The 12,869-nt window shown below is 48.0% G+C and overlaps 2 protein-coding genes across 2 annotated transcripts in view; one reads left to right on the plus strand and one right to left on the minus strand.

The window, feature by feature from the left end:
* rad51b (RAD51 paralog B) overlaps window positions 1-12,869 on the minus strand; it is a 138,121-nt gene that overhangs the window by 18,519 nt on the left and 106,733 nt on the right. The window lies entirely within an intron of this gene.
* Window positions 1,860-7,708, plus strand: zfp36l1b (zinc finger protein 36, C3H type-like 1b). Its single transcript, XM_056294355.1, has 2 exons — window positions 1,860-2,050; window positions 4,063-7,708. The coding sequence occupies exons 1-2, from the start codon at window positions 1,997-1,999 to the stop codon at window positions 5,071-5,073; spliced, it is 1,065 nt and encodes a 354-aa protein (XP_056150330.1). The 5' UTR covers window positions 1,860-1,996; the 3' UTR covers window positions 5,074-7,708.

The following is a 12,869-nucleotide window of genomic DNA, read 5'->3' on the forward strand; positions in this document are numbered from 1 at the left end:
ACGATGGCGCGAACTGTGAGAGCAGACGAGTAATACTAGAAGAGGAAATCGAGAGGGAAGAAAGGAGAAGGGATGAAGTCAAACGGAGGATTGTTTTGCTGGGCCGAGCTATGGCCGCGGATACAGGTCGGCGACGCGGACAAAGACGAAGTTGCGTCATTTCACGAACGCCAGTCAGGTTGGTTGCCAGCTTGTAAAAAATGGCGCTTGTTGAGCGCCGAAGTAGTAGGCTGGTTGCGTCCGACGTTCAACCAATCAGCGTCGAGCCCCGCCCAGAAGGTTTTCAGGGCCGCTCAGAAGTACCTACCCCAGAGCAGGGACTACAGACGTTCCCGTAGAAGGCCCGGTAAGAGTTCCGGTCGGGGGTGGTTCCTCTAGCGGAAACACGAGCAAAGCTGCCCGCCCCATTAGAAGGTTCGGGTAGTTCCGCTGGTGGAAGTGCAGTTTCCGGTTCAGGCGACGGAGATTGTTTCTTTTCTCATTGAAGTAGACATTGCACAACCATATATGGCAAGTGCTACGTCATCAGTAGGAGGCTCTCTAGAAAATGGAGCACACGATCTACTCATATATTTTCGGAATGTGTGTGTGGTGTTAGTGTAGATAGCGGGACCGAAAACTAAAGCACTTATGCTCCTAATTCTTTCTGGAGGTGGTAGGTATTGTCTCAGAGAGTAAGGGAAAAATCCCAGAAAATTAAAATTATGTATAATTATGCATAAAGATGCAAAATATGCATTTTTCTAAAAATGGCTAAAAACCACTTTTCTCGGCATTTCAGATGATTCTGAGCATCTGATTTTTTTCACCTATATAAAACATTTTCTGGGACTTAGAAATGTTTTGGCATTATGCAAAATATATGCATTTTTGCAAAAATGCACTTATGATCCTAATTATTTTTTGGAGGTGGTAGGTATTGTTTCAGAGAGGACCAGAAAAATAGCAGAAAATTAAAATAATTATGCAAAATATGCATTTTCTAAAAATGGCTAAAAACCACTTTTCTCGGCATTTCAGATGATTCTGAGCATTTGGGGGGAGGGAGTTGGAGTAGGGGGGGGGGTTAGGGGCAGGGGGAAGGCGGTTAGCTGGCAGGATGAAGAGGAAGGAGGTTTAGACAGGTGAATAGCCAAACCGCTACATTGTAGGTGGGGTTCTTCTAGTGTAAACATAATTATAAACTAATAAAACACAGAAAATAGAATGAAATAGCTAAGGGGCCTCTTCTAATAATTATAAGGCGTCAATGTCCAGTAGTTTTGTTGTTTTTTTTTTGGTGCTGTTTTCTTTTTCATATACTTCAGTGATTTGCGGCACAGTGCTAGTTCTCTCATAAAAACCACCAGTCAAAGTTGCATCTTAATACTTATATGGATTTTCAAAAAATGTAACCTAAAATAAATAACAGAAATTCTGTTTTCTTATCCTCCGTTACGATTCCAAATGTAATATCGTTTCTGGCAAAAATGGGAAAGAAAACAATTTTTTTAAAAATTTTTATCATACATACCACACCAGAAAGTACCGATGGAAAGAAAAACAGGTGATCCCTAGTTTCTCTTTCTTCATCCCAGAATAGAACAGCTACTGCGAGCAAAGTAGCTGGCAGGATGGAGACCGGGCGGATAAGCAAAGCGCTACATTGTAGCGGGGGCTTCTTCTAGTTAACCCTGAGGCGAAGCTCTCGCGCGTCTGGAGGTAAAGGTGGGCTCACTAAGTTAACGCGTAACTTCTGGAACGCGCGCCGACAAAACGGCCGCCGCGTCGCGCTGTCAAGGAGTCCCTGTGACGTCACGCTACGACGCCCACATAAGCTCCGTCTCTCTCTCCCCTCGCCTGTTGAAAAGGAGCCGAGCGCAGCCGCGGCGGGACAGAGGGGGCTCTCCGCGGGGCTGACGACACCTCCATCCGGACTACAACGATCAACGGCAGCCCTTACTGTTGTGGTCGTTCTTCTTCTTCTTTTGTTTTTTCTGCACTCAAGACAACGGACATGACCGCGACCACCATTTCTCCGTTCTTCGAGTACAGCGACGTCTCCGCCAAGGTAACCGCGCCGGGGAGGGGAAGGAGGGGGGGTGCGCCCGCGGATCGCAGGGCTGCTGCGTTGACCGACCCCGCGGACTTTAGCCTCGCCATGCTTCTTGCTCCGAAGTTGGGTGGGGAAGTTTCCGTCGGCCGCCTTGTCCGCCGCTAACCGACGTAAATACGCGTCCTTTACCGGGTCGTTCAGCATGTTGGGGGGGTGGTGGTGGTGGTGTCGGCGTGAACAAGTTTGACTCGCTTGTTTTGTTTTGCTAGGCTATCCCCCATGCCGCCCCAATCGGCTCGATTAGCTTAATTTGAACACGGGCGGTCGGCGTTAAGCTAAGCTAACGTCAGCTGTTAAAAGTCCGCCGCTAGCTAGCTAGCTAGCTGCCAAGCTAGCCCCGACGGGCACCGCCGAAGTGCGCCGTACTGGACACGTGACGTCGCCGTGGCGTAAGTTGTTATTACGGCGCTATAAACTGCCTGGACGTCGTGCGCGTGTCCCGACGGCCCGCCAGAACCGCACTCGGTCCGACTAACGTCACGCGTAAACCCGTCGTCTTACTGACGCGGTCCACTCGGAACCAGCGCGCGAGACGCTTGTCTAGTTAGTGAAGTGGACTTGTTGTTATGACATGCAGCTGCTGATAGGCGCCGAGTAAAAAGGTGGGGGGGGGGCGAACTGGGTCCGAAAAGCACTGGGTTCGGATCCTAAAGGGAAAGGGGGGGGGTTGATTGGCTGGGTTTTAAGGCCCACTAGCGCCACAGCTGATGTTCGGGGGATTGGAGTACCAGAGGTGACGGGATCACGGGGGCGACGAGACCTCTGTACTCCTGACAGCGACAAGAAAAACAGCTGTTTGCCAGAGGTTTTGCTTTCGTCCTCGGGTCGTCGCCCTCTCTGTCTGCACCCTTAGTGTACTGGCTGCTGTGCAGAAATGGTCTGATTGATCACGAGGTGATCCAGTTGCTCCGTATAACGTCGCCCTCTGTGGTGTCTCTCTGGCGACTGCTGTCTCAATTCAGTAAGCGCACACCAGTCCGCATCCAGCTGAAATTTTGAAGTGTACTGACATATCAAAATATGCGAGATTTTCATCTGAAGTTATGATTCGGACTATCAGCAGTTGTTATTCCGTAGCTGGGGGACGACTTGACTGCTTCATGTTCTGCTCAAAGCATGTTTCTCTATAGGAGTGACTAGATTTGTTAAAATGAGCTGTGGGGTCACTCGTTGACAGGGCAGAAGTGCTTGTGATTCAGAGGTTTGAGTTGCGTATTCTAGACAGGGACTTACAGGTTCACTTTTCTGGAAAAAAAAGTGATGAAAAACAGTTGTCACTATTTGCAACACTGACTTGTTTATGTACCGGCCCGGTTCAGCATTGCCAGCCCATATATACTGTCTGTCAGGAGTCGCAGTGATTGTTTTTTTAGATAGTTACTCCTAATGAGAGAGATACGGTTGGTTTTCTAACACTCAGTTTTGATTCAAATCTGTCGTCATCAAAAAATATTATAGTAGATGGGGGAAAAGAAGATAACAGATTAATCATTGACATCAGGTCAGCTGTTACGTAGGCCATTAACGTCTCAGTGGGGGGGGGGGGGAGTTTCAGGTCAAACCAGGGGGTGGGGGAGACAGATCACTGATCATCTCTCATATTTGGAGTCACTATTCTTGCATTACATGTTAATGTTGACTTTTTCTGGGCTGAAAACCAATGCTAGCCTGCCAGATCTTTTGAACTGTTAGACCATGGAAATACTTACTGGCGTCAAGTTTGAATGATAGACAAGGGAGTTTATATTTACAAGGTGTTTGACTTGGTGGGATGCCCTTATAAACAAAGGACATAATGCTAAGCACTGAAAGAGACGCAGTGTCCACAAATATTTATGGGATCAAAGAGAATTCTTTACGCATCTAGAGAGTATCACATTGGCAGTCCACTACTGTAAATATAGTGTATCGGAATGATTTCCTCTCTGAACTCTCTAACTTTGTGACATTTTCCATCCTTCTTCTAGAACAAGATGTTGAATTACACCAATAGCAACACTCTCAGTGGCGCTCACCCACCATCTGCCCCCTGCCCTAGTGCCAACCCCTCCTCCTGCACCCCCACTGGGACCCTGCTGGACAGGAAGGTGGTGGGGGCCCCCTCTGCAGGAAGCCTGTTCCAGCGCCGGCACTCAGTCACCCTCCCCAGCACCAAATTCAGCCAGAACCAGTTCATCAACAGCCTCAAACCGGAACCTGTAATCCTGGTGGGCGGCGGCAACAACAAGGAGAACCGCTTCCGTGACCGTTCGTACTCTGAGACGGGAGATCGGCTGAGGCCCGGAAGCCAGGTGTGCACGGCCGGCGGGGGTCAGGTCAACTCCAGCCGCTACAAGACGGAGCTGTGCCGGCCCTTTGAGGAGAACGGCATGTGTAAATATGGAGACAAGTGCCAGTTTGCCCACGGCATCCACGAGCTGCGCAGCCTCAGCCGCCACCCCAAATATAAAACGGAGCTGTGCCGCACCTTCCACACCATCGGGTTTTGTCCTTACGGGCCTCGCTGCCACTTCATCCACAATGCTGAGGAGCGCCGCGGACCCCCTCCTCTCTCCGCTTTCAACAAGCCGGAGCGCCCACGGCTGCAGCACAGCTTCAGCTTTGCCGGATTTCCTAGCTCTGGCGGCCCCCATGAGAGCCCCACTTCGATCACTCCGCCGCCCCTGCTCTCCACTGAAGACCTGGGCGAGTGGCAGAGCAACCCCTTCACCTACAACCCCCAGAAGCTTGCCAGTCTGTTCGGGCCTGGCCTTGGGCCTTATCCTGTGCTGGAGCTCCGAGGCCCGGCGCCTCCCTCCCCGGTCACCCCCTGCCTCTTCAGGTCCACATCGAATAGCCCGCCAAGCCCGCCAGACTCTCTGTCTGATCAGGAAGGTTACCAGAGCAGCCTGGGCAGCCAGAGCGGCTCGGAGTCACCCCTCCTGGATGCCTCGCGTCGCCTCCCCATCTTCAGCAGGCTCTCCATCTCCGATGACTGAGGAGCCTGCACCATGGGTCTGAGATGGAGTGATTTGGAGAAAGAGAGGGAGCTCCTTTGCCTCCCTGCTACCCCCATCCTCCTCCTCCTCCCCCTTCTTCTGCCCCTCGCCTTGTTTACAAGAGAAGTGGACTGTTGTGCGTCGTCATAGCCAATGCGGCAAGAGGGAGAAAAGATTCCCTCTTTTTTGTTGAGGATTCTTGGCCTTATACTTTTACCGTCACAGGGACCCCTGTCACCCTGCCCGCCCCCTTCATCCACATCCGCTTGATTGAAACAACAGATAGTCTTTTGTTCCTTGTACTCAGCCTCTCTCAATCACAATGAGCAGTTAACAAACAAGAATCTTGTTCCAATCCTGTACCGTTCTTCAGTGCCACAGGTGAATGAATGACGTGAATGATTGTGATAATAGTTGAGATATCAGTTTTGTTTTTTTTTCTATTCAGTTAGTATTATCTATTGTGGGGCATAGGACTGGCAGTTTTAAGTGAGGGTGGATTTCTGTGTAGGGTGTCAGGTGGTGTGTTGCAGATCTTCAGGCAGCCAGTTGTCCTGCTCCAGCCTTACTTTATCCCACAGGCCATGTGACAAATCAGTGCTCAGCTCTGAAAAGGAATGGCCGTCACAGAATTTGAACAAGAGGAAATCGGTGGACAATGAGATGAGTTGATAAAAGTGCCTCCATGTTTTGTTTTTCTTTGTTCCCAAGTGAAGCCAGGAGTGGACCACATCTTTTCTTTTTCACTTTTAATTGTACTGAATTTCCTGTTCCTTTTCACTTGTGGAATGGTGATTTTATTTATTTTCTTGATAAGCGGTGTAAACACCAACAGGTTTGCTTCGATTTTTTTTTTTAACTTTTTGTTAGATAGCGACTGAAGAGGCAGGCAGGAAATGTGGGAGAGAGAGAGGGGTATGACATGCAACAAAGGTTGCCGGCTGGAATCGAACCGGCGACAGTTGCGACCACGTGGCATGCGCTGTAGGTTTGCTAATTAATCGGGTTTGGAGTTAAAGATGGATTCCTGTCATCTGTGCCTTGTGCCATCACACATCCAAGGAGCAAGAGTCTAAGATTCTCATTTGTTCGGAGGAAGAAAGTTGAGTGGGTTCGTCTGTCGTTGAGTTTCTTACCAGGATTATTGAGCATGCATAAAGACATTCTCATTTGTTTTTCGTTTCATCATGTTGGAAGCGAAATTTTCATTATTTCTTCCACAGTGTAAGGTGAATTGTTTAATTTTTTATTTTATTTCTTTACCAGCCAAAATGGCGTCTTTTCAGTTCAGTGGATTCTCTGTGGGCTTCAGAAGCCTCTGCCAAGCGACTGGTGGAATCAACAAACTCACGAGCCACCAGCCCAACTTAACCAGCAGTCGGCTGGTACCTGCTTGTCCGTTTGCCTCCTTCATCGTTGGGCTAACTATTTAAGCTGTATCATGTTTTAGTTGTTAAGCAGCAGTAGTTATAGTCGTACTTAAGGTCCCTTCCGTTCAACACCCCCCCCCCCCCAAGAGTTCATTACTTTGGCTGAGATGTTCCTCTCGGTCCATTATCCCAAATCAGTTGAGCATCAAAGCTCCTTTGTTGATTCCACCTTCTTCAATATTATGTTATTATTGTTATATTATTATTATTGTTTAGTTTATTTCTAAAAAAAAAAAACCCCTTCAGTGTAAGGGTTTTGCTTGTCACTGCTTATTTAACTTATCAAAATGTATTTATTGCTGATCTTAAGCATTTTTATTTTGTATTTATCTGGATAATGAAACAATAGAATATATTTTCTTTTATGTTAAATTATGATCTTCCGTATTAATCGCAAGATTGTGAAGACCTGTTTGTTTTTTTTCCACAGTTAATATATTATACTGCAATGACCTTGGTTTTGTAACTACACTTGATTTATTTTGAAAGTGAATTTTAATTTAAAGCAAAATGCAAAAGGGTTTTGTCTTTTTTTTTTTTAATTATATTTATTTTCCACTTCATTAATGTCAGACTGCAGTTTTTAAGTTTTCATCCTGTTCGCTCGAGGCAGAACGGCACTGGAGGCCGGCGCTGTGTTAGATATCAAACGCACCCAGTCAGCCGGCCGATGTGCACGAGAAGCAACAAAAGGGCACGACGTCAAACCACCTGGACGCATTTGCACCAATCTTAGTTCAGTGTTTTTTACTTAAAAAAGCGTGGAGTGGATCAAAATGTGATTTATTATTATTAATTTTTTTTTTTTTTTTTAGATAAAACCAACGTGACCTGGTTTGAGGCAAAACACCTGACAAAGCTAATACTGCAGAACCAAGGGGGTCATTAGGTCAATAGCATACAAGTGTTCAATTGTACTTATGATCCGGCCCGCCAACTAGTCGGTCTCCAGATGTGATGACCAGACGAGAGAACGGGCCGCGGTTCATCTTCTGTGTAACTTGTGTTCCTGATCTCACCAGTGGTTGCATGTAGATGCCAGCGCTGCCGGATCTCCTGCCCACGGTGTTGCCATGAAGACAACTCAGGGGTCAGGTTAGCACCGGCGGCGTGTTGGAGGTTTGAATCCCTGCTCCTTGCCGTGGGCCTCGGGGCTTCTCCCGTCCTCTGGACAGGAGACGCCTGGCCCCGAGTAAAAGTCACTTCCAGGTGGGACGAACTGGGATCAGATTGGTTATCGAAGTCGCCCTTAACCGACAGCAGACCTGCTGTGAATGACGAAAAGATATTTTTGAGCTCTTATTACGATACTGTGCGCACACACATACTAGCACTTTCAGTCAAGGCAGATGACCCCTTATGGGTTCTTCTTTGCCCCCCACCCCCACCCCCCTCCATAAAGTGCCTATGATTACATTCCAGGTATCCCAGATGTTGTGCCTTGAAATATATTTTTATAACACAGATCAGATGAAAGCCTAAAACATATCTTTTTAGGTTAAAGGTTAACAGGATTGACACACACACACAAAAAAGCAACTGTTGAATGTATTCTGTAGCTGCCATTGCTGTCAAATACAGTAATTACTTTGTTCATGTACCTTTTGTAATGACAGATTGCAGTTTAAACCAATAAAAAAAATATCCATATTTCTATTCAATGTGTGGTTTTGCTCTTTGTGTACGGTGACCTGGTTTGATCCCATGAGATCAAACCAGGTATTGAAAGAATTAACAACCAAATTCTTTCCGGAAAGGATTCTCCAAAAGTTCGGCCTCTTAAAAAGGAAGGTGGCGCGAGCTGAGTGCAAAGCTGTTTAACTGTAGTTTTGTGTGGGTCAGCGGTAAAGTGTGCCACTAAGACGACCAGGGTTAGGGGTTCAGTTCCCTAGGAAGCATATTGTACTTCACATTTTCAGGGTTGGGGGGGGGGGTTCTGGATTCTGCAGACCTGGCATTAGTTAGGGGTTCATGATGGAACAGAACTCGGGGGTCGCTAATGCTTAATTATCTAGATTTATGGTACAGAGACAACGTGGAAACAAGCTCTCGCCAAGCAAGTTTTCAGCAGGACCAAAATCGACTCATCTTCCCCCACACCTACACCTACTAACCGGCTACTTTCCAGGACAATATTTTGACACCTTTGAAAGGGAAATTCACACTTCCCCAAACCTCTCCTCAGCTTTTTTGCACTTTCATGATGGGCGTGCCTTCACCAGTAAGGACGAAGGAGATGTGCAGAGCTTCTGCTTCCTTCTAAACCAGTGCAACCAACCAGGTGCCGCTCAGGGCCGTCATGTGTATGCAGGCTCCCATTGAAACCAACCAGCTAATCGCGCTGACCAGTATGCTTTCAATTTTATATCATTTAAAAATTTATAAAATTATACTTTATAATTATGTAGCATTTGAATATTTTATTTTATATATTGTGGCGGACACTAGGGGCTATGCCTCTCACCCAGCAGGGCTGTGAGCTGGGGGTGTGGTTTATGTTCCCGGGCTCTCTTGGACAGGGTTGTTCCTGTTTCAGTTTGGTTTTGGAGCTGAGGAATAAAGCTCAAACTCGCCTTCGTCGCCTGTGTTTTTCCTCATCCTGCCACAATATATATATATATAAATATAAAAATTTTTTTTTTTCAAATTTAGAAAAAAAATTAATTTTTCTTTTCCTAACAGGAAAGTAAAAGACAAAAAAAAATGTAGGGGTCACTCTCATAGGTCAGCTTAAATCTCCATGACACAAACTTGCAAAACAGAACAGCAGCATTTAACGTATAAGTAGACAAGGAAAATAATTGTGCCAAAGGGTACTTCATAGGTGGTGATGGGTGGATTTAACGCCAGCCACCCTCCTGTCCCCACAATAGCTGGGATATAGCATGACAGCGATCTAACCAACAACCCAGCAGTTAACGATCAGCTTCTTTGGCTCCACCAGCCCGCCTTCGTGCAGATAATCCAGCTGCTTGGAAAACAGAAAGAGCCTAAACTCATGAGTAAACAGAGATTTAAAGCAGGACAGTCTCGCCATCATGAGGGTACACTGACCCCTGAACTCAAACAGCACCTCCCACCCGGCCAACCTGCTGCCCCATGATCCAGCTCAGGCCTTCATGAACTCAGGTCTCCTGACCCGCTGTTTATTTACACCCCTCCCACAACGCCCTCCTGTGTAGTTCATTACACCCTAACACCGCCGAGGATTGTGACTTTAATCCCAGTGTTGATTGGGTAGAAAGGTGGTTCTCAATTAGGTCCTCGGGTGCCGCCAGTAGAGACTACAGCTGGTTTTCTATTTCTACCATGTAATTACATTCACCTGCCGCAGTACAGCTATAGTGCTACTATAGAATACACATTACTTTTACTCTAGATCAGAGGGGCCCAAATTCTTTCCTGTGAAGGGCCAAAAACCACTGTGGATGGAGGGCAAAAAGGAAATGTTGATGCTACGTGAAATTACATTACATTAAAATTTATTATATTTTATAGAACAGTCTAAATCTAAACTGAAATTTAAAAAAATAAAATAAAAACAATAAAACACTACTCTTTAATCTGCTTAACAGTAATTTTATTAATTTGCAGAGATGATTGTCAAAAAAATAAAACATCCATATGCTTCTTTTTGGGAGCACAAACAAGTGCATGATGCATCTCAAGGCGCTTTAGAACATTAAGTTGAAACAGCTGTATTGTCCACCTTTGTAATCAAGAGTGGAAATTTGACTTGAGCTTGACAAACTGACAACTCGTGTGTCAGCTCCTGGTCTCCAGCCTGGACTCGCAGTGACCTCTTCCCTCTCATGCCAGCCTTCTCCTCTGTCACTGCCATCAGCAGGGTGTTGGTTGGTGACCATGCCACTGAGAGGGGCTCCGGGAGGATGCCAGGCTGCACCAGGGAAATGGTAGCTCCCGTGTCTACCAGGGCCCGGCAGGATTGACCGTCAAGTTGGCAGTCCAAATACAGTCCTTTGGTGTGACCTAGGGCGGCCAACCAGCATGCATCGGCCTTGAAGGGGGGCTGGAGACTGGAGTGACGGTCCCTCCACTAGGCCACTCCACCGTCATTTCCCTGCCGGCTGGTTGACTCTAGGTTTTGGCGCCGGTGCTGGGCAGTCATGGACTGTGTCCAGGCCCGTCACACTTGTTACAGCGGTCAGTTGGCTGGGCCGGACGTCGCCTGGATGTTGGGGGCCACTGCCGAGACTACTGTGGTTGGTTAAAGTCGAACTTAGTAGACCTCTTCTACCTCTTCCTCATCATCAGCCAACCTGATGTGCGGTCAGAGAGTGGGGGCCTTCTGCTGGGTAAGCCGCGTGGAGAGTACCACCACCTCGGCCCATTCAGCTTCACAGAGAGCCTTGCTGAGGGACTGGGGCATGGCGAGGCAAGGCGAACACGCTGGTGCAACCGCTCTGGCGCAAGCGCCCGCAGGAAAGCATGGAGGGCCAGCTTCTCTTGGGCGGCTGCGTTGAACTACGGGTAACTGTGTTGGGTGTGTAGCTGCACATCTGCGGTGAAGGTACCCAGGCTCTCTCCTTCTTGGTGGCATTGCCTGAATCGCCTCTCTAATGCTGTGATCAGGGCTTGGCGGTCCTGCTGCTCTGCTGGGGCTAGGTTGAGTAGCACTTGCAAAGCCTTTCCCTCCAACACCAGAGCCAGGTGGACGACAGCTTCCTCGTTGCTCCATCCGCTGTGCCATGCCGCTAATTGGACTCGCAAGATGTATGGCTCTAGCTGCGTCATCCCATTGTACTTGGGCAGCTTGGCTGGTGTTCTATGCACAGTATCTCTCCTGCTCACTAGGGGGCAATCGGTAGTGGCAGGCAGCATGTGTTCCCTGATGCCAGTGCTCCTGGCCTCCAATCGGTGATCGGTAGCAGCGAACAACATGCACTCCCCAGTGCTGGTCCTCCTGGTCTGTTGGGGTCGGTGGAGCCATAGTGCACTGGAGCCACGGGCTGGAAAACTTTCATCTCTGGCAGGCTCCATCTTTTGACATGCCAAGTTTTCCAAGCGCCAACGGGTCTGCTCAGTGTCCCACTCCGGTCTCTTGATCCACTCTTCGGCTCAAGCCCACTTCTGACACCAATGTGGCGAGCCGGCGTGGAAGAATGAGTCAAGAGGCAGAGATCTCTTTTTAATGGCAGCTCCCGTGCCCCATATACTGCACGACCCCGGGAGTGCTCTTTTATTCACACGCCGGCCAGAGCAAACAAGAACTGATGACACAGCCATGTCTCCCCCGAAGTCACAAACGCTGACATTAGTCTGAGTCACGGTCCTACAGTCAGTCAGTCAGTCAGTCAGTAAATGGTCTTCTACTTAGTCTGAGGCAAACCCCCCAAACAAACAACACAACAATAACCGCAACATGAACACAATATCATTAAAACACAATTTCAAATCTAACATTAACGGTCCCTTTAGCCATTGCGCTCCCCCGGCGCAGAACCGCCAACGGTCAGAGCGACCGCCTCCACTGACCGCTACAATATCATACATTTTAATACAATGTAATTTCACATAACATCAACATTTATTTTTGGCCCGCGGCCCTCTATCCAGAGTCATTTCTGGCCCTTCACAGGAAAGAACCTCTGCACGAGAACGAGCCAGACTTGAAATGTGTGCTCTGGGGGAAGCAGAAGGTGGCTCTGGGTGTAACAACAGCAAATGGCACATCCCAACAGAGTGAAACTTGCCCGTGGGAGGAACTTGTCTCGACAGAGGAGAGCAAGGTGAGAAACCCACACGGCGTTTATCTCAACACCTCCGAGCGCACGTCCGCGGTTCAGGTGTCTGGCCGGTCAGACGTGGGCTGCCGCCGCAGGGCAGAAACAGAGAGTAGTGCCAAAGTTGAGCAATGCTCCCCTCGCAGACTTTCTCAGCACCTCAATCGGCTGCATTTTCCCTCCGTGCTTTAAAAAAAAGGGAGCAAAAAAAATTAAAAGGGGGGGGGTAAAGGTCAAGACCACAGAGTTCTCTGCTCCAAACCGGGAAAGCTGTTGAGCCAAGCGGTATGAACTAATAAGGGAGCGGTCGTTTGACTGATAAGATGGCGAGCGGGAGAGGTAAATTACGACAGACACGAAAGGAGGGCGTTGGGAAATAGAAACAAAACAGATTTATTTGGTTCCCTTCATTGACCCGACACGCAGCTAGCTGCCTCTCGGATATAAGATCATAATTTGCCGATGACATCACGCAATTCACTTCACACGGACGGGGACGCTGTGGGTGGCACTCGTTCAGCTTTTAGGGTTTTCCGACCTAGAATTCGTCCGGATCCCTCAAGTGAGGTTTACCATCTTCCCAAGCATACATTTTAGCAGGCAATCATAACATGGATTATAG

The sequence above is a fragment of the Lampris incognitus genome, chromosome 15 (genome assembly GCF_029633865.1).
Source record: "Lampris incognitus isolate fLamInc1 chromosome 15, fLamInc1.hap2, whole genome shotgun sequence".
NCBI classification, from domain to species: Eukaryota; Metazoa; Chordata; class Actinopteri; order Lampriformes; family Lampridae; genus Lampris; species Lampris incognitus.